General features: G+C 50.8%; 1 protein-coding gene across 1 annotated transcript; it reads right to left on the reverse strand.

The window, feature by feature from the left end:
* Window positions 1-6,792: 6,792 nt before the first annotated feature.
* Window positions 6,793-20,705, reverse strand: BNIP3 (BCL2 interacting protein 3). The gene is made up of 6 exons (XM_046654453.1): window positions 20,549-20,705; window positions 12,524-12,674; window positions 11,810-11,894; window positions 9,843-9,949; window positions 9,620-9,769; window positions 6,793-7,617 (listed from the first exon to the last, which is right to left on the reverse strand). Exons 1-6 carry the CDS (start codon window positions 20,592-20,594, stop codon window positions 7,572-7,574), a joined length of 585 nt encoding a protein of 194 aa, XP_046510409.1. The 5' UTR covers window positions 20,595-20,705; the 3' UTR covers window positions 6,793-7,571.
* Between the last annotated feature and the right edge of the window lie 106 nt (window positions 20,706-20,811).

Below are 20,811 nucleotides of genomic sequence, written 5' to 3' on the forward strand. Positions count from 1 at the left end.
TGTGCTGTATGCAGGCACTGGGCTGAGTCTCTGTAACACCAATCTGGTGGTGGCTAACAGGAGGACACACTGCTGCCCACGGTCACCGGGGTGGGGTCGGGTTGTGGTTCGGTGCTGCACAGTGGACTGCTGGCGAGCGCTGGTGCTGGGCGGGGCGCCGCTCGCACACCATGGAGCTTGACTTGGATGTTTTAGGAGCTGCAGTGCCCCTCAGGTTGCGAGGAGGGAATCATCGACTGAAGGACGTGCGTGGTTGGTGTTTTCTGGGCCTGGAGTCTGCTTCAGTTGTCCGGACCTCTTGTCCGGCAGTCAGACCTCTACACACGACCTGAGGTAGGTGCACCAACTGTGTCCCTGAATTCCACGTCCACGTCCAGGGCAGGTGGCAGTCACACTGGTGGAGGCTGGACGGGTAGCTGTTTGATGTCACACAGGAACCCGCATTTGGCCGTCCTGCTTTCTGGCTCTTCTGAAGTTAGTGGGGCTGCTGGACCCCGGGCCAGTGCGACCTCCCTATCCGGTTTCGTCTCGCACCTCTGCCTCAGGTCTCATGCTCTCAGGACTGTTAGGACACTGTTCTAAGAAAGCGTTTCTTCACCTCGAACTCCATGCTGTTTCAAGACCTTGTGAACAAATAAAACTTGCGGTTGCTCGATGATGACAGTCAGTGTCTGCCAAGTCACTGCAGGTGACTTGTTCAGTTGTCATTTTCCATTTGGTGGTTTGAAAATAATTTTGATAGTGATACAGTTTTCAGTTTTGCAGATCTCATCTCAGGCTTTGTAGCTCTCCTTTGCTTAATGTCTCTGAGATGTCACTGACATTGCTAACAGGCTCTGCTCCTGGACCAGGAACTCCAATGGAGACTGGGGCCCTTGCACATTTGCAGGCCCCCCCTCCGTCAGAATGGATGCACCCTGGTGCATGGAGGCACCCCACCATGGCCTGCCCCGGGTCCACTCGAGCTGCCCACTGGGCCACAGCCACAGAGGAGTGCAGCTGAGGCCCAGAGGTTCATATAGGACTCCTCGTGGAGTCCTCGTTATGTGACATCCAATCCCTAGTGAACCTGTCGGATGTTTCTTTTGGGTTTACTGTAGCTTTCAAGATGACCATGCCCAGAGAGAAATCACTTGTCTGCCTGAGAGTTAATTGTTATTAGGAAATTATCTTTGGGAATCTTGAGACACCTCTAAAAAATGTGTTCCCTAGGAAGAAAAACATTGATTTGTTATTAAGAACTTTCAGGGAGGGGCCGGCCCCGTGGCCGAGTGGTTTCGGTGGCCCAGGGTTTCGCTGGTTCAGATCCTGGGTGCGGACATGGCACCACTCATCAGGCCAGGGTGAGGCGGCATCCCACATAGCACAACTAGAAGGACCCACAATTAAAATATACAGCTATGTACTGGGGGGATTTGGGGAGAAAAAGCAGGAAAAAAAAGATTGGCAACACTTGTTAGCTCAGGTGCCAATCTTTAAAGGAAAAATAAAACTTTCAGGGAAAAATTTTTTCTCTAAAACCTAAATATCTGAATGCACTATAACTCTGGTTCTTTTTAGAGATGTTTTTCTTTTTTTTAATTGAGGTCTAATTGACATAACTGCATTAGTTTCAGGTGTACAACACCTGATTCCTATTTGTATATATTGTGAAGTGATCACCACAATAAGTCTACTTAACATCTGTCACCACACACAGTCACAAAATTTCTTTTTCTTGTGATGAGAACTTTTAAGATCGATGCTCTTAGCAACTTTCAAATATGCCGTACAATATTCACTATAGTCACCATGCTGGACATTGCATACCCAGGACTGACTTGTTTTATAACTGGAAGTTTGTACCTTTGGACCCCCTTTACCCATTTCACCACCCCCCGCCCCCCGCCTCTTGTAACCACCAATCCGTTCTCTGCATCTATGAACTTGTTTGTGTTTTGTTTTTAGATTCCACATGTGAGATCATACAGTGTTTGTCTTTCTCTGACTCATGCACATAGCATAATGCGCTCGAGGTCCATCCATGTTGTCACACATGGCAAGGTTTCATTCTTTTTTATGGCTGAATAATATACTATTCTCTCTCTATCTATACACACCACATCTTAATCCATTCATCTGTCAGTGGACACTTAGGTTGTTTCCCAGATCTTGGTGGTTATAAATAATGCTGCAGTGAACATGGGGTTGCATGTATCTTTTCAAGTTAGTATTTTCATTTTCTTTGGATAAATACCCAGAAGTGGGATTGCTGTATCATAGAATAGTTGTATTTTTAATTTTTCAAGGAACCTCCATACTGTTTTGTTTTGTTTTGTTTGCAGGGAAGGATTCGCCCTGCACTACCATCTGTTGCCAATCTTCCTTTTTTTTTTTTTCCTCCCCAAGTTCCCAGTGCATGGTTGTATATCGTAGTTGTAGGTCTTTCTAGTTCTGTGTGAGCCACTGCCACAGCCTGGCTACCAACAGATGGGTGGTGTGGTTCCACGACCTGGAAGTGAACCCAGGCTGCTGAAGCGGTGAGAGCACTGAACCGTAACCACTAGATCAGGGCTGGCTCTCATACTGTCTTCCATAGTGGCTGCACCAGTTTACATTCCCACCAACAATGCACGAGGTTCCCTTTTCTTCACATCTTCTCCAACACTTGTTGTCTTTTTGAGAAACAAATTTTTTTCCTTAATGAATGTAAGTTTTGAACTGGTAATGCCTGTACAAATTTCAAAAATCTTTAGAAGAATCACAGGAAAGTCTTGCCCCTGCCCCTGACCCCCCGTGGGTAGTTTTTGTTACTCTTCTCTTGGGCATACTTCGTTTTTCTTACAGAAACGTGTTCTCATTTCTTTGGTGCACACAAGGTAGCACACGTGCACACTGCTGCATCTCTCCCTTTCCACCACAGTCGTCTTGGCCATCTCCCCACTGCAGTTCATGGGGAGCTTCCTCTGCTGTTGGGAGGAAGCATCCAGCACCAAGAAGTAGGCTCGAGGGCTGGCCAGGCTGATGCTGATGCCGCTAGTCCAGGGACTGCGCTTGGAGTAAAGGTATCAACTGTTTATCTTACTTTCTTAATATGTTTTATTTGAAATGATTTTAAACCAGTTGGAAAACTCAGAGAGAGTTCCTGCATAACCTTCATCCACTTTCCCTTATGTTAACATCTTACGTAGCGTGTTGATGTATGGAAACCTGGAAAGTAACATCAACAGTCTATGAGCTCATCTACAAGCCTTTGGATTTTCCTGGTTTTCTTAGTGACGTCTTTTTCTTGTCCGGGGTCCAGTCAGGGATCCACATTGCATTTAGTTGTCATCTCTCTCCATCTTCCGATCTCCAACAGTTCTTCAGTCTTTCATGACCTTCACCCTGGACACTGATTTTGTAGATTCTTCCCCAATTTAGGTTTTCTTGATATTTTCTTTTGATTAACCTGCAGTTACATATTTTGGCTAGAATAATACAGAAGAGATGTTGTGGCTTCCCCACACATCATCGGGAGGTAGATAGTGTCTGCTAAGTTTCTTCATTGTGAAGCTACTAGTTTTGTTTCTGTAATTACTGTTTCGTGGGGAGACAGTGAAACTACTATTTTTCATCAGACCTTCGCCCACTAACTTTAGCATCCACTGATGGTTCAGTAGTTGTGGTGTTTGCCTAATGAGGACTCCTGCTGTCACCCCTTCTGTATTTATTAGCTGGAGTTCTTTAAGGAAGAACTGTCCCTTCTCCCACTTGCTCGGTGTGTCTATCATTGTGGACCTGTGAATACATTCTGCCTTAGTCTATGGGTAAAAACCCATTACCACCACGATTTTGGTACTCATCTGGCCCAGACAGTCTGGGCTGTTGGGAGTTCCTTCACCTTGGCTCCTTAGCCTTTTCAGTGTGCCATCATCTTTTGAGCACATCCTTAACTTTCTGGCATCACGAATGTTCCAGACTCATATTGCCCTGGAATCAACCACTTTTCCAAGGAGCTCTGGAGAGTGTTATTAGAAACCAGGATGAGGGGGTTAGCCCGGCTCTTGCTGTTGAAGTGTCATTACTCCTAAGCCTTTTCACTGAAGAGAGCTAGTAGATGTATACTCACACACACTTCTCTATTTCTGTATGTCTCTATACATGTGAAACCATGAGTTAATACGAACACCTCCAGTTCACAACCTCCCCCCTGCTTATGTTAACTCCTCTGTCCCAGTGAGACCTCCTGGCTCTCACTGCCCATGAGACTCACATGCTCTCTATTAGCATACACGCAAAGCGGCTTCAGAACTGCTAGCCCACAGCTTCATGACAATCAAGCTTACTGGCCAGAGAACAGTATGTGCATTCACTTTTCCTTTCGAGAATGCAGTCCAGATTTGTTCCCAAGGCACTCAGGCTAGTGCTTTCCTTCCCACCCCTTCCATGTGGCTTCACTCATGTCTCACTCATGTGTCACAGCTAGGCCCCCTTCCTGTTTGTGTTCCATTTTTGGATTCCCCCCAAATGTTGGCTGATCTATGGATTTGGGCATGAGTCAGTCATACAAAGAGCACCCTAGTGCCTCCCCATTTTCCCCCTCGTCCTACTGTCACCACCCACCCCTGGAGGTAGCCAGTGTCTTTCATTTCTGGCAAATGACCCCATATTTCTTTTGCACAAATGAGCAGATGCGTAAACAGCAGCATACCACATAGGTTCTTTTTTTTCCAAACACTTTATTTTGTTCACCAGTCTACAGTTTGGGCTCAACAAGTGCAGCTCCTCTCTCCTCCAAACGGTATCAGCTAGGCTGCCTCATCTGAAGCCAGAGGATCCGTGTCAAGCATGGATCACCCACATGGCTGGCTGTCTTCCCCAGGTGGGCTGCCTTCCTCACAGCATGGTGGATGGGTTCTAAGAGACGGGCTGTAGCTGCCAGTTTAAGATTGGGCCCAGAGAGAGGCCAGCATCACTGCTTCCTGCTGTTGGCCAAGCAGTCCGGAGTCCAGGGGAGGGCACAGAGAGGGGGCCTCTGATCATAGGGCTGACCGTCAGAGAGCTCACCATTAGAAAGCCCCCCATTGCCAACTCTGTTTCCTGTGTGCTGGGGATACGTAGACACTTTGACACCATGTTTTTTGGGTTTTGCTTTTGCTGAGTAAGATTCACCTGCGCTAACATCTGCTGCCAGTCTTCCCCTTTTTGTGGGTGGGCCACCACCACAGCATGACGACTGAGAGGGGAGTGGTGTAGGTCCATGCCTGGGAATGGAACCCAAGCATGCCAGACTCAACCACTAGGCCACAGGGGCCGGCGTGGTACTCCATTTTGTTGAATTACCACAGCTTATTCAACCCGTCTCCTGTTACAGGCACTACAGTTGTTTCAAATATCTTAGATGTTATATTTAGTTACGTCCTTGTGTGTATCCATTTTCAGATCTTTAGAGATTTGTCTTCAGGGTAGATTCCTAGAAGTGAGTTGTACATCAAAAGGAACTTGAGGGGCTGGCCTGGTGGCGCAGCGGTTAAGTTCGCACATTCCGCTTCGGCGGCCCGGGGTTCACCGGTTCAGATCCCGGGTGCGGACATGGCACCACTTGGCACGCCATGCTGTGATAGGCGTCCCACGTATAAAGTGGAGGAAGATGGGCATGGATGTTAGCTCAGGGCCAGTCTTCCTCAGCAAAAAGAGGAGGATTGGCAGTAGTTAGCTCAGGGCTAATCTTCCTCAAAAAAAAAAAAAAAAAAAAAAAAGGAACTTGAAGGGATAGTTTTTGGCCCAGTTTCCCACCAGAGAGCTGTGTCCATTTGCATTCCTTCTAGCAACGTACAGGTGTCACACTACAGTCTGCAGACTCAGACTCGGGTTAGTGCAAACGTCACGATCAGGAAACTGTGTCTAAAAATAGCAGCCAAGTGTTCAAATTTTTTTAACCCAAAATTGATTGGGATTATGTTAAGTATTTTGTAAACCTGCTCTTCAGTGAATAAAATGATTAAGGTGCTTTTTGTAAAACAGCAGAAAGAAAGGCTATTTGAAAAGCTCAATTATATACAGCCATTTTCCTGAAAGATAAAATACACACACATACATAACAAATATACATACATGTTTTCAGTGGACCATTTTAAATGAATAAGATGTCTGACGTAATGCTGGCATCTGAAAAAAGCCTCTTGAAAAGCAGAGTTGTGATCGCCCAGCTCATTTGTGTGAAGCGCTTTTGTAACCACCACTGGTACCCTCCAGCCAGTCTCCCTCAGGGCTCAGCTGACGCCATCGATGAGGGACAGATGTGACTTTGTCAGGGGCCCCAAGTCGCCTGAGTCATGGGTTCAGATGGTGATCGGGGACTCACTGAGCTCACGTTAAGGGGTGCTAATTCTGAGGACACTCGAGAGAAGCAGAGGAATGGAACCCCTTTGTTTCTGATGAAAGACACATTTACTGTACCAAAAGGGAATTTGCTTGGCCAGAGAGATTCACTGTGACCTCCCAGGCTTTCTCTTTTTTAGAGGATAAACTACATAAAGAATTCAGATGCCATCCAACCAGCTGTCTCCAAATGAAAGATCTATAAGCTACTACTTCCAAGGTAACTTTAAATATCAACAAAGATTTAAAAAATTAAAATGTTATTTATTTTAACACAACTAATTTAGTGTGGAAAAGTGAAACAAATACCCAACAGCATATATACAGTACATGAAAGACGCAGCCTTTTAAAAATCATGCTGTAGAAAAGATAAAGAATGTAACAAGGGAATAAGCCTGGTTTCCTCAAAAAGCTTATGACGTTTCATTTTAAGCCATGTGTAAGTAATCTCAGAAGGGTTTGGCAAAGGTTTATTTTTTTCTATTTCCAGTCTTTTGTAGACAGATTTGCTAGAATGAAGCCGATGCTAAGAGCACGCAAATACTGAACACAAAGGATGAGACTAAATTCAGCAACGTAGAGTGATAGAGTAACCGTGGCTACTGACCACGTGGGGTGGTTACTGACAGCTGGAGACTGAAGTCATCACCCTGTGAAGCAAGCAGTCCAGTGTCCGACGACAGGGAGTCCGTGCGCCTTGGCTTCTCTGCACAGCCAACAGCAAGCAGAGCTGAGCATTCTGTGCTAGACAGCCTGCACCCCTCGAACACAGTCTTTCCTACAGTAGTGTGAGTATAAGGCCACAATATTTATTTGGGATAAATCCCTTATGTAGTCATTTTAATATCAACATTGTTCATTCTTCCAAAATATAAAGTGTTCTAACTAAGGTTGCAGATAATTTTTGTTAAAACACTACATACATCACAACTAGTATGTTAAAGTTATTTATACTTAGATACGGAAAATATCCAAAGAAAATTTACTACCAAATTATTACAGTAGGAATTAATGACATGCTTATTAATTGATCCCATAGGTATGACTATAGATTAGCATGGTTTTAGTGTCTATTCTTTCATTTTACTAAATTAGGAACGCAGCATTTACAGAACAAAAACACACAAATGGTGCAGCCACTCAAGGCCTGAGATCGCTCTTCAGTTAGCTATGCTGCGAGCTCCGATACACTTCCTGCTATGTGGAAAAAGCCGCGTTCAGTGCTTCATCAGAAGGTGCTGGTGGAGGTCGTCAGACGCCTTCCAATGTAGATCCTGAACAGAAAAAGCAATGGGCAGTTACCGCGGCCTCTCGCACTCAGGTGATTTCGACAGGGCAGCTGACGATGGTTACAGCTCGTGCGAGGGGAATGGCTACCTCACACCTATTTTTAAGAATCTTGTGATGAATCTATCTGCAATCTTACGAAGCGTTTTCTTCTTCATTGGTATGCATTTTATAGTCATCTAGCGTAGAAAACATCCAACTGTGCTCTAGCAGTGCAGCACACTCGGTACTAGGACCACGGAGCCTGCTAACCCGCCTGAATCGCTCTCGTTCCACACAACGCCTGCTGCCTTCCCTCTGCTGTGTGTAACGTGACCCAGGACCACACTGCTGGAGGAAGTCCCCTGGGGCCAGGTGACACACTGTAAGTTTACCCCCAGCCTCAAAGAGGCTGTCACTGAGAATGAAGCCCCTGCCCTCACACAGTCTAAGTCTGGAGGTGGAAGAGGTGCCCGGACCTAAGGGCCATGGGCGTCAGAAGGCTTTCCTGGGAAGACAGGCTCAAGCTGATGCCTGCAGAGCAGGCACTCGGGGAGGGAGGGTGCAGGAGGACATGCCTCCTGGAGAGGGGGCAGAAGTAGAGGAGCCTGGCAGGCTCGTGGGCAGTGGTGAGAAACAGCCTGCAGGCCCTGCTGCGGGAGCTTCTCAAGACCAAGTGAAGAGGGTGGGAAGCCCTGAGGTGTCTGGGGCAGGGAATGACACCACCAGGCCTTGGGAGGATGAAGGGCAGGGACGCTAGCTGGAAGCCGGCTGCAGAAAGCCACCCTGAAACCAAGACCTAAACTAGGTATTTAAGACAGGTTACTGGCCCTGCCCCGCAGAATCTGACCTGCTAGTTCTGGGGGAAGCTCCAGAGAAATCAGGATCTATAAACTCCCTGGGTAAGACATGCACTGCTGTGCATCTGACTCCAAAAGGCAGTGGCCAGAATCCAGACAGTGGGGCTGTGCTGAGAGAACAGCTGAGACAGAACCCCCAAGAGAGGGGAGCGAGATGCTGGGCTCAGGCCCAGGACACTGGGTGAATTTCATTTTGGTTATGCTGACTTGAGCAGCCACCGGCTCATCTAGGAAGCCATTTCCACAGGCTGGGCGAATTATGGTCTGGGCTCAGAAGGTCAGGAAGCTGACTCCACTCCTACATCCCACAGGTGGGAGGGCTGGGGTAACGTGCAAGACCCATAAGCTCCTATCTGCCCCAAGACTTAGGACAGACCTGGTCTCATCTGCCACACTCAGGGAATGTGGGAAAAGGGTGACTGTGCTACAGCGGCTTTTTCATCCTATTTCCCTCTGTGCCCTAGATGTGAGCCCTGCAGCCAAGTAGCACCCACAAAATCAGAAGCCCATCTTGACAATCCAGTCTGTCCAACGAGCTGCAGCCACAGAATGCTGTCACACACCAAGACTAGTGAGACCACCACCCACCTGGACAGAGGGTGAGGATGAGCCAAGAAAAAAGAGCAGCCATGGCTTCCCCAAGCAGCGTGCTCTGGCTCCTCAACACCGTTTGGACTGAACGGCGTTAGGATCCATGGCCGCACCTGATGGTCTCTGCACAGTCAGTGCAAGAAGCCTGAGAACTGAAGACCTCGCCTGTGTCACTGCTGAGAGTGAACTACAGCAGTCCTGTCCCAGAGGAGGTACAGGAGCTGAGCCCACCCATCTGCAGAGAAAGGGACGGTTAGAGCACCCGCACAGCGCGAGGAGGAAGGAAGGCGGCCGACTGCAGCACACAACAGACACAGCCCTGTCTGCGGAAGGGGAAACACGGGCTAACTAGTCTCCAGAGTCAGAGGTCAGCCCGGGGCTGCCCCACGGTAGGGCTCAGTGACTGGTGGGGGGACTTGCTTCTGTCCCTTGACCTGGGCAGGTTTGTCTACACACTTATATTAGCTGTGACTTACGATCTGTACTTCAGTAAATGTTTAAAAATAAACTACCGAGACCCAGAATTTTCCCAATGCGTGTCATGCAGGGAGTCACTTACCCCAATCCGATGGCCAGCAGATGAGACAGCAGCAGAGACGGAAGAAAAACTTTCAGAAACTCTGCTGAGAAAATGCCCCCTTTCTTCATAACACTCGTGTTTCTCATGCTGAGTGTGGCCGTGCGCTTCGGGTGTCTGAAGAGGAACTCCCTGGGGAAGAAGGAGCGAGGATGAGTCGAGTGCTGAGTCAGAGACGACCCCGTGATACTGAAAATAGACTCACTTGGGGGGGACATTTTCTGGCCGACTTGACCAATCCCATATCCAGTCTGAATTTTTCTTCAAGATGCTTTCAACTTCTTTCCTTCTCTCAATATAATCTTCCTCAGACTAAGAAAAAGGAAACGTTGAAGGTAGATTAACCTACCGCATCCAGGCCAGAAAGCACCCGAGCCCAGAGCCCATGGCCACTGAGCCGAGCCACTCCAAGGGCTGCACAGAGCAGGGCGGGCAGCTGCCCTCCTCTAGGGACAGGGAGACCACTCCAGTGACATCCCAACTGTAAGATCCCGGTCCACTATGAAAAGCAAACACTGTCCCTGGGAAGCAGTGTCAGGCGAGCACGAAGATGTCCACACACAGATGCTGCCCTGCCTGCAGCGTTAGAACAGAAGAAAATGAAAACCACCTAAAATGGCCCCAGACTGGGGGGCAGCTCAGTAAATGGACACCGTAGAGCAAACGAGTCGAAAAGAAAGATACTCTCATGTTACGTAAGAGGGTAACAACCAAAACCTATACAGACCTATGATTTCAGCTATGTTTTAAAAATTCTGTAACACTAATTAAAGCAGACTTTAAAAATTAGGATTATACATGTTGTTCTCTACTTTTGTTGTTGTTGTTAGGGAGACTGGCTCTGAACTAATGTCTGTTGCCAATCTTCCTCTATTTTATGTGGGACGCCACCACAGTATGGCTTGACAAGTGGTGCTAGGTCCGTGCCCAGGATCTGAACCTGCGAACCCCAAGCCACCAATGCAGAGCACGCAAACTTAACCACTGCGTCACCGGTGGCCGGGCCCTACTTTTTTGTATTTTAAAAATTCTGTACCTGAGCATATAAATCCTTTTTAAAGGAATTATATAAACAGTATAAACAGGAAAAAAGCTGTTTAAACTTTTGGAAATACTCCAGAATGTTGCACCAAAGCTGGACGTGGAGCCGAATATCTGGGAGCAGCCAGCTGCCCTGGGGCACACCCCGTCCCCGTCAGGGCTCCTCCTGAGCTCTGGAAGCCTCGGAGTCTGGCTGGGGCCAGGAGCCTTCCTTGAGAGAGCCTGGGGTAGCAGACTCCAGATGCCTTGGCGAGGGAGGCTGAGGGGAGACTAGCCTGGGAGAGCGTGTGACTCAGTGGTACTGGCTGTAAGACATGCTCTGTAAGACACACAAGTAAATTCAACTGTCACGTCACCATGACTAAAGTCACCCAAGGAGACACTTCTTGGGCATCACTGTGTGCCCAAGGCGCAGCACCAGCAGACAGAACGCTGCCTCCAGGTCCTCTGGTGGGTGGACCAGAACGGCAGCAGGACACTCGGGCCACAACGTGGGGGGCACTTGTTCTCACAGACGGAAGCCTCCAGGTTTTGTGGCCTCACAACAAAGCTTAGTGCCTGACATGTAAGACCCCTTAAATATCTGTGGGGCAGATGTTACAAGCGACCTCGGGCTGAAGGACCAGCCTGGCTAGCTCCTACACTGAACTACCCAGGCACCAGCTGCACGGCCTGAGGCACAGTTTCTGGAAGCAACTACAGCGCCCAGTGAGGGAGGAGCGTCAGCACTACAACGATGATGGCAGAGGGTCCTGAAGGGCCCCGCAGGTAATGCCAGGCCCCCAAGCAGCTAGATGTTAAAACCCACTCACTGCCCGACCGACGGCCACAGAGACTGCTCCCACCTGGCTCACTCCTGGCCTTCCCACTGCCACTCCCGCCCTCCCCGGGCAGAGGACCCTCCCACTCCGTCGATCCCCTTGTGTCCTTGGATGGGGGCCTGTGCTACACACCCTAACCCGAGCCCGAACCTCCTCTGGTCGGCTCAGTGTGAAACCCAAGTGCTGGGGACTCCCCGACCCCACATGGTTTGAAAAAAGGCAAGAGACAGTCTGAAAGCTGGACTTTACTCAGTTGCACTGAAAACTTCCTGTATAAATAGATCACAAACACTGCAACTGCTCCTCTTACCTGAGAGCTATTTTTCTCTCCAATGCTATGGGTGTCTGTTTCAAAAGCTCTGTTAGTATCTTGTGGGGTCTGTGAGCGAGGCGGGCTGGGTGACAACGTGAATAAAAACAGGAAGAACAGAATGTCATGTTAACATTCACTTCACGAGAAGCAGACCCCAGGCAGGGGAGCATCTCCTCAGTGAGGAGGAAGCCCTCAGCAGTGCCCACCTCTTCCCTCCCACCCTGCAGATCAGGGCCAAACTGGTCCTCCATCTTTCAGCTGAGCTCAACAGGCATCAGCTAGGCCAGTCCTCTGGCGGGAGGGGGACATGGACAGCCAGCGGGTGGCGGGCTTTGTCACCCACTGGCTTTGTGGTCTGTTACACAGCCCTCAGGAGCACCTGACCTTTGATCTCTGACCCAGCCGTGCTGCCTGCTTCACTGGCAGTACTGAGATATGGGCCCATGATGACCAGCCTGACAAAGCTAATCCATGCAATGGGGCAGAAGCATAGGGACCGAGTTCCGATCTGCCCCTGGCTTTAAAATGGCCCCTCCATAGAGCAAGCCTCAGTCACTTCCTCCCACAAGAGGGCAAGGGGCCCACTGTCTAAAGAGGGCTGGCGAAGCCACGCCCCATGTGGCCTGAGCTGAGCTGAAGCAGGCGTTTACAACTGGGACTGCTCACCTACTTACAGTCAGCACTGTAAGACACACGCTTATTTATACCCACCTGTCACAGTGAGAACTCTTGGAGCTACTCCGTCCAGACTCATGCTGGGCATCCAGCAGTATTTTTTCCATTTCACCATTATAAATAGAAACTGAGGCTGGAACGCTGCTCCCGTTCCCATTATTGCTGAAGTGCAATTCTACCCAGGAGCCTGATGGCGACAAAAAAGGGCACAGTTGGAATTTTCTACCCACTTTGGAGTCTGGTCCTAACGTATAACCAGCCCACCCCTCCGCTCCCAAGAGGTCCTGGGGACACCACCTCCCTGAACCACATCCCTGGCGCCCATTTCCAGCACTTGGGTTCCAGCAGCTAGTCTAGCCTTGCCCTCCCCCGGGAGCTGCACACCTGCCCTCCCGGACGCCAGGCAGATGCTTGGGAACCTGCTGAGGGAGCAGGTCCAGCTGACCACAGTGCTTTCCTGCATTCAATTTTTAGAAGCAAAATGGTGTCAGCAAAAGTTTAAGGGACTTGAAAATTTTAAAAAGGTTTAAATTATCTCATAAACCTATTTGAACTAGAATCACATTCTGACCCTGAGGCCCCACAAAATTCTTTTCTGACTGCTGTTCTGTATTTATTTACATCCGAAGCCAGGTGAATATACTTTGAATAGAACAAAGGATTTCCAACGAACCCTGATGAGTCAGAGGCAAGCCATCCCTCCAGTGCCCACTTAGCCAAGTCTCCATGGGGAGGGAGCCCAGCATTCTCTCACATGACCCCACATCTGACGTGTTCCACATCCCCAGCAAATGCATTCCATCCAGACAGATTCTATAGACGCAGAGAGCTGTCCTAGCACCAGGTCATCTGCTTACAAAACAGAGCACATGAGCAGCTACCACTCCCCGCACCCCCAAACCCTGCAAGGAAAGCCATTACCATAAGCTAGGCTGTCTCTTGCTAGCCCCACTATCTGGAGTTAGCTCGATAATTCACTCCAGTCCAACAACTGATCTGGGTACACTACACAAATTTGTGCTCAGAGCTGTGAATCCAGAATGAGTGGGCAGAGCCCCCACCTGGAGGGGCCTGCTCGGGAGCGTCCTCAGTGGACGCACAGCCACAATACAGGGCAGTAAGGTGCTGGGCGAGCGCAGGCTGAGGAGGCAGGGCTGCTGGTTTTGCCTGTGTGTGTTTGTACTGGGGCGCTGTAGGTGGGAGAGACCTGAAAGATGAAAATGATTTTGGCACATCCCACATGTCCCACAAAAGGACACATGTGAAGCCCAAACAGAGAGCTGTCCTCACAGTGCTGCCAGTGGCAGGTCCAGTGCAGCTGGGGTGGAGATGCCCACAGGTGGGGGCAGTGAGACTGGGGAGGTGGGTCAGGACCAAGAGCACAGCCTGGGGGTTTGGACTTGAGGGGGCTACCAAGTGTTTGTGGACTCATGCATGTGGCTGAGCACAGTTTTGTTGTTGTCGCACAGCTTCCGCTGTAGGGCTGTGCCATGATTTATCCATTCTGTTAGATGTGTGGCTTGCTTCCAGTTGGGGGCAGTTACGAATAATGCTTCTGTAAACATTCGTCTAATGTTTCATGGTGTCCACGTGCTCCTGTTTCTGTTGGATGTGTACCTAGGAGTGGGATTACCGGGTTAAAGGTAATACATAAATGATGTCAATGTTAGTAGAAAACACCACTGCTTTCCGATGCAGGTGAACCCATCCGTGTACCATTCTCCCAATATGAGTGTTTTTGTTGCTTCACACTTGGTATCATCAGTCTTTAAACTCAGCCATTCTGAGGTGTTTGGTGGTATCTTGTGTGGTTTATTTTGCATTTCTCTAATTTCTAATGAGGCTGAACATTTTTTCATACATTTACTGGCCATTGGATAGCATCTTTTTAAATTACTGGTTCAAAATTCTCTTACTCGTTTCTATTGCGTTGTCCATCTTTCTCTTATCTATACAAGGTCAACATTCAAGATACAGGCCTTTATTCATGTGAATGTGTTGTAAGTAACTTTCACTGTGGCTTGCCTTTTCACTCTTAAAAACATCTTCTGGGGGCCAGCCTGGTGGTGTAGTGATTAAGTTTGCATGCTCCGCTTCGGCGGCCCAGGGTTCGCAGGCTTGGATCCTGGGTACAGACCTAGCACGACTTGTCAAGCCACGCTGTGGTGGCATCTCACATAAAACAGAGGAAGACTGGCACAGTTGTTGGCTTAGTGCCAGTCATCCTCAAGCAAAAAGAGAAAGATTGGCGACAGACAGTTCAGGGCCAGTCTTCCTCACACACACGCGTCTTCTGATGAACATGAGCTCTTGATTTTAATTCAGTCAAATTTTCACTCTCTCCCTAATCTGAGGTCATGAAGATATTCTACTGTGTCGTCTTCAAAAAGCTGTATCGGTGCACACTCACTCAGATGTGGCTGTAATGCACCTGGATTTAGCCTGTGATCTGAGACGGCTTAGCTTTCCCAGACGGCCTTCACCTGCCCAGCACCATCCATGAGCCTGCCTCTGCCGGGCCCTCTGCTCCGTGCCGGCGCCTCAGTCAGAAATCAACTTGCAACATGCACAGGGCTGCTTCCAGCCCAGGACAGTCTCTGTTGGAGGTGTCTGTAGCTCCAGCACGTCTACCTGCACGGCAGCTCTGGTGGCACCCGGAGGACAGTACAGTAAGGAGAGGATGAAGGCAGACCACCCAAGACCGAACAATTCATGTACTAGAAAAACCTCAGTGAACCAGGTTTGTAGTCACTCTCATTTTATTACAATAAACGTCACCCAGAGCTGCTACTCCGTGCTCAAACCAAGCCGGCACTGGCACTACACAGCACCGCGCAGGGGGGACGGAGCCCACTCATCACTCCGCTGGGTTAGCGGAAGCACCAGAGGCTGCACAGCTTTCCAACACACGAAACAGGCTCTCTTCTGAAAGAGTCCTGGCCACCTCTCAATAGCTGCTTGTTGCAGAACACATCCTACTAATCAGAGAACAGCAAATCAAAGACCCAGAAATCAATGTGAACTTGCAGCTGACACCAGCCTCCCAGTTAGCTGCTAACAAAAGGATCGATCACATGACGTTTCCAAATTAATGCACAACTTTTCTCTTTTAGCTCCAAGTTGCTTCACGTTGGCCTGGCCGGCACAAGCACCTCTCTAATGCACAGGACGGCCAGGGTCTGTCTGGGAGCCCCGGCCCCTCAGCCTATGCCTGTCAGGAGAGGCTGCAGTGACTTCAGAGCTGCCCACACACCCCCTTCCTGAGACCGCTTGTCTGACTACATCTTCATCAAGGTTGCTGACCATACTTCTGAGTACTCCAACACCTTCTAATGTCGAAGTATCACTCTAAAAGCTCCTGCATGAGTCCTCAACTAGTCCCCCTTCCTTCCCTGGGACTCAAGGTGACACTCAGCCTGCTCTGGCCCTGTGGCAGGAAACAGTACATGGGCCCCTGCTTTGGGCATGGTTCTCTTTCTCTAGGCTCAATCTACATTATTCAGATTCTGGGCCTGGCTCAGTTTCCCTGAGGAGGCCAAAGTGCTGCCCAGGTCACCTGCAGGGCCTGACATACTGGAGTCTAAGGGGGTGCTTTTTTCTGACATGAAATGGGAGGGAGTTTCCACACCAATAACCAATTCTCCAACACCCACTGGCCATCCAACTGTCCATGTCAGCTTCGAGGGCAGGTCCCACGAGACAAAGGGCTCAGTCCCACGAGGCTGCCCCTACGTTAGACACCAGCCACAAATCTGTGGGACATCTACACTACCCACACTTCTGCCTGGCCTGGCAGCCTACAGATTCTGAGGTTCCTACAACGCCCCCCCCCCCCACCCCGGAAAAAACAACTCCCACTTTACTTCCTCTGTTTACCCACTTACTAGAAAGGCTACAACTCAGGGAGAGCCAGCTGGAAGAGACCACAGGGCAAGGGGGCGGGAGGGGCGGAGCTTCCCTGTTCCCTGCTCTCTCGGCTCCCAGCGGCCCCACCCAGCACGCACAGGAACCTCGTGGTCCAGGCCTCAAAATCTAACTTCCAGCCCCTCCCCTCCCTGGAGGGGGTGGGTGCCAAGTTTCCACCCTCTAATCACAGGGTTGGTCTTTCCCAGCCCATCCTATCTATGTTAATGGTCTATGCTAATGAGGCTATCTAGGGCCCAGTCACAAGTGTGTTCCAAAGGGGCTCCTACAATGAATAAAGAAAGGCGCTATCACTCCAGGAACTCCAAGGGGTTTGAGGTCTGTCAGGAGCCAGGGACAAAGACCAAATGTGTACGTATGTATATTTTTCCTTAATTGAAATATAATTGACATGTAACAGTATATTAGTTTCAGGTATATATTTTTTAATTATACCACAAGGGCCAACTCAAGACTCCATGGAGACAAGTATACCCTTTTTTAAATCATCTCATAAAAAGTCCTAAGCATCCTACAAAAGAAAAGAATCCCATTCTGGACTGTTGGAGCAAATGCTTTGAGTCCAAAAGCTGTTTCCAAAGAATGATTTACTAAAGGACAAGAGTTTTATTATTAACCTGCAACAACTGGATCAGGAAAGCATACTTCCTGGAAAATAGGAAAACGTATGCTGTTTACCTACTTACATCATGCAATTAAGGTCACTCATCTTTTTAAGCAAGAAAAATAGGGATTACGGTTGCTTCGCAACCTTAGAAAACTTCCTCAGAACCACAAATAAGCCATGGAATAACGTAGCAGAACAAGCCTCAGAAAGGCGCTGAGACTGCTGGCCCACGGCAGGCCTCATCCCTAACTTCACTCCCTCTCCCTGCTCTCCCCACACCCACCGAGAACACTGCCAACAGGACCACAAGTCCATCTGGAATGGGGAGGAACTAAGTGCTCGCCCGGTACCTGCCTCTACTCTGACAGAGGCCGGGGACGCCCTAGCCCCGCTGCCCCCCATTTAGCCCAGGGCAGACCTTTCTCTCCACCTTTGCACAACACCCCCCACTCCCCCCCCACCGGCCTCCAGCCTAGCCTGGGGTAGCAGGTCTCAACCCTGGCTGTGGAGAATCACCTGTATGCTTTTGTTTTTTCACTTTCTCCACCGCCCTTGGAAAAACTCTGATTTGGAATGCTGGGTGGAAGCCTGGCATTGTGGCAGGGTTGAAACTGACTGGTTAGGGGAATGACAGGCATCCAAACAAATAACCTACCAGACAGCGGGATGCAGAGGGATGCTGGAGAAGGTGTGGCATCCCAGCAGGCAAGCCTGAGGCACAGGGCCGCCAAGCCTGGAGGGCGCCACAGCCCTGTCACTGAGGGCTTCTTCCCTGGGAGGGGCGGGCTGTAAGAAACCACTGCTCTCAAAAGCTTCTCAAGTCCGGTGGGGCGGGAACAAGAGACCTGATTGACAGGTGATTTTAAACGTTAAGTCAAAGGGGTAGATTATTCAGTTCCTGGTTCCTCAAAGGAGCTGGTGATCTCTCCCTTCCTCTTGCCAGGCCGGGCCACAGGATGCTGCCTGTCTCATGCCTGCTGTCACTGTGGCTCCAGTGTCCCACCGGCCCCACATCAAGAGTCCCGGGTTCTTCCTGAACTGTCGCCTGCCTGACTTATTCCTCACTTAGCCTCTAGGCCTCACTGTACCCATCTGTGAAACATAGGGGTTGGGCTATGATCTAGACGTCTGAAACCCTAAACTCAGACTGCATGACACTACAGTTCCCCTCCAAAAGAAATGACTTATTTTTCTCTCCAGACACCTCTATCCACGGGGGGCTGCTTACAACATCTCAGCAGCTGCCGATGCAGCAGCAAGTGAAGAGGTGGGACCGTCTCAGAGTACGCGGGCACGGACCTTACTGCACTGATGACTCAGGAGCAGCTCTGCTCAGAACACAGGGGTCCTTCTGGGAAGTGGATCATGCCCCCCCCATGATACTGTGGCACAGTATCATCACAAACTTCCGCCTCCCTCCTGAATTTCAGCAGTTGTCTGTCTAAGGGAAAAAAGAAAAGCATATACAACACCTTGCTAGTCAACAGACGGAGGTAAGGAGAGAAGCACCAATCAATTTGTGCTGTTACCTCCTGGGCAACATTTGGTCCCAGAGGATTCCAGCGCAGCGGGGGGTGTCTGCTGTGGCCTGAGGGCCAGCCTACCAGGGCTTTCTCCTGCTCGGTGCAGAGGTAATCACATCACAACAGAGCCGAGGGGACAAGGGCTGCCTAGGCCAGGAATCCTTGCCCAGATTCACATTTCTCAGGGCAGCTGTGAGGCCCGGTGGGACTCAAGTGACGCCTCCCACAGCAGGCTGGCCCATGAGCCAGTGCCCAGTCGCACGTCGTGCACTCAGGAGAATGCCCTAAAGAACCCTGAACAGGAGTTTCCACTCAGTGTATAAACATCTTTTTACAGAATACGGAAAACAGAAAAACAAATCTTTTATCTCACGAGCTGGCGATTCTGCATTGCCAGTGACTCAGCAGTCTACTGTCAGTCACGGAAGGGAGATCCAGCCCCCAGGAGCATCAGCAGGCTTCCACACTACAGCTGGACCCATAAGGCAAACACAACGTCAGAAGTTGTCGTTTGATAACTAGGAAAATGATGATTTTAAGGCAGTTTATGAAACACCCTTGGATCTTTTGAGAGACAAGACAGAAAAGATTTAATCCTTTAATCTATTTCAAAGAATTAGTCAATGTCTAAATAAAAGGAGCAATTACAGGATTTTTTAAATGTGACTATCACTTTTTAAACACGTGTTACTCAATGCATTAGACTGTCTTCCCTAGTAAAATCTTATTTTAAGGAGTAAGAAAAGTAATTAGCAGCTCACTAAATTTATCTGAATAAGGGTTTTCAAAGTCTTTTTTTATTTTTCCTTTCTCTCCCCAAAGCCCCCCGGTACACTGTTGTGTATTTTTAGTTGTGGGTCCCTCTAGTTGTAGCATGTGGGATGCCGCCTCAGCGTGGCTTGACAAGCAGTGCCATGTCCGCGCCCAGGATCCGAACCGAACCGGCGAGACCCCGGGCAGCCACAGCAGAGCGCACGAACTTAACCACTCGGCCAGGGGGCCGGCCCATAAAAGTCTTAACGAAGTTTACCAACCCACTCTCAAAGGGTTAAACAGCCTATTTACATGTTGGTTTTGCCCAGTGAACTCCTGCTTCAGAGAAGACAAAGGTCGACGGCCAGCGGCTCCTGCTCCGCCTCCCGGGCCAGGGTCACTCACTGAGCCGGAAGGAGCAGGCCCGGGGGGCGGCTCTACTGAGGCAAGACCACAGGGCGGACCACCCAGCTGCCACCCGCTTAGCGGTGCGAGATGCAGTGGCGCCCGGAGCCCTGGCTTTCTGCGATGCAGGGGTGGTCGGAGACCCGGGCCCGGGGCGCAGCGTCCGCCCAGCACGGCCCCGTCTGCAGCAGGGCGCTGCATGGGACAGGCAGCGGGCAGCTCCTGCACCGTCAAGCCAACTCGGAGCTCAGTTTTGGAGCGACCCACTAGTACTGCTGGAACATGAGCCTAAAAATAAAACTGACTCCACGTCTGCACCATTTCTGCGCGCTGCCCATCTGTTCCCCGAGCAGAGCGGCTGGCGCCCATGCGCCCCGCGTCACGGAGCCCCTCCGTCCTTCCCCCGCCCCGAGAAAGTGCCGCCCGTCACCGGGGCACAGCCGGCGACGGCCTCATGCGAAGGCCGCACCGCTGACCTCGCCAGGCTTGTGCCCTTTTCTCGCTAAAACCAGCACTGGGCTCGACGACAGAACAGGGAGTAAAACACGACCGAAACAGCACTCGGGCTCCGGGAGACGCGACGCGGAGGTGCACTTCCACCTGCCCGCGGTGGAGGCTGGGCTCGCCGGCGGAGCCAGCCGGGCCCGGGCGCGCGAGCGAGGGGAGGGAGGCGCCGGCGGCCCGGGGCGAGCCCGCCGCGCAGACCCCGCGGCGGCGCACCGTCGGCTCCCACGCCCGCCGCCCGCACCACCGGCCCTGGCGACGGCGCCCCGCAGGCTCTGCCCCGCCGGCCTCGTTCCCACCCCGGCCCCGGCCTCCGCTCGGTCTCCCGGGCCCGGCGCAGCTCACCCTGCAGGTTCTCCTCCTGCAGTCCGGGGGTCCCGCTCTGCGACATGGCGCGCGCGAGGGCGCTGCGGCCGGCGGGCCGCGGTCAGGCGTGGGAGCAGGAGCGCCGGCCCAGGGGCTCGGGCTGCGTCAGCCCAGGGCCGCGACTGATGGATGCGCCGGCGACGCACGCCAGATAAGCGGCGGCGTCGCCCATTGGCCGCGGGGCGGGGCCTGCGGGGGAACGCGTGCGGCGCGTGCGGCGCGTGCGCGGGGTGAGACGTGCG

Source organism: Equus quagga, chromosome 2 (assembly GCF_021613505.1).
Source record: "Equus quagga isolate Etosha38 chromosome 2, UCLA_HA_Equagga_1.0, whole genome shotgun sequence".
NCBI lineage: Eukaryota > Metazoa > Chordata > Mammalia > Perissodactyla > Equidae > Equus > Equus quagga.

Bases quoted from the DNA above. Each gene is read 5' to 3' on its own strand.
- BNIP3 (XM_046654453.1), bottom strand. From the start codon at position 20,594: ATGTCGCAGAGCGGGACCCCCGGACTGCAGGAGGAGAACCTGCAGG. The intron at 9,950-11,809 runs GTAAGAGGAGCA...CCTTTTTCTTAG, and splicing joins GAGAGAAAAATAGCTCTCAG to TCTGAGGAAGATTATATTGA. The intron at 9,770-9,842 runs GTGAGTCTATTT...CTTCTTCCCCAG, and splicing joins CCAGAAAATGTCCCCCCCAA to GGAGTTCCTCTTCAGACACC.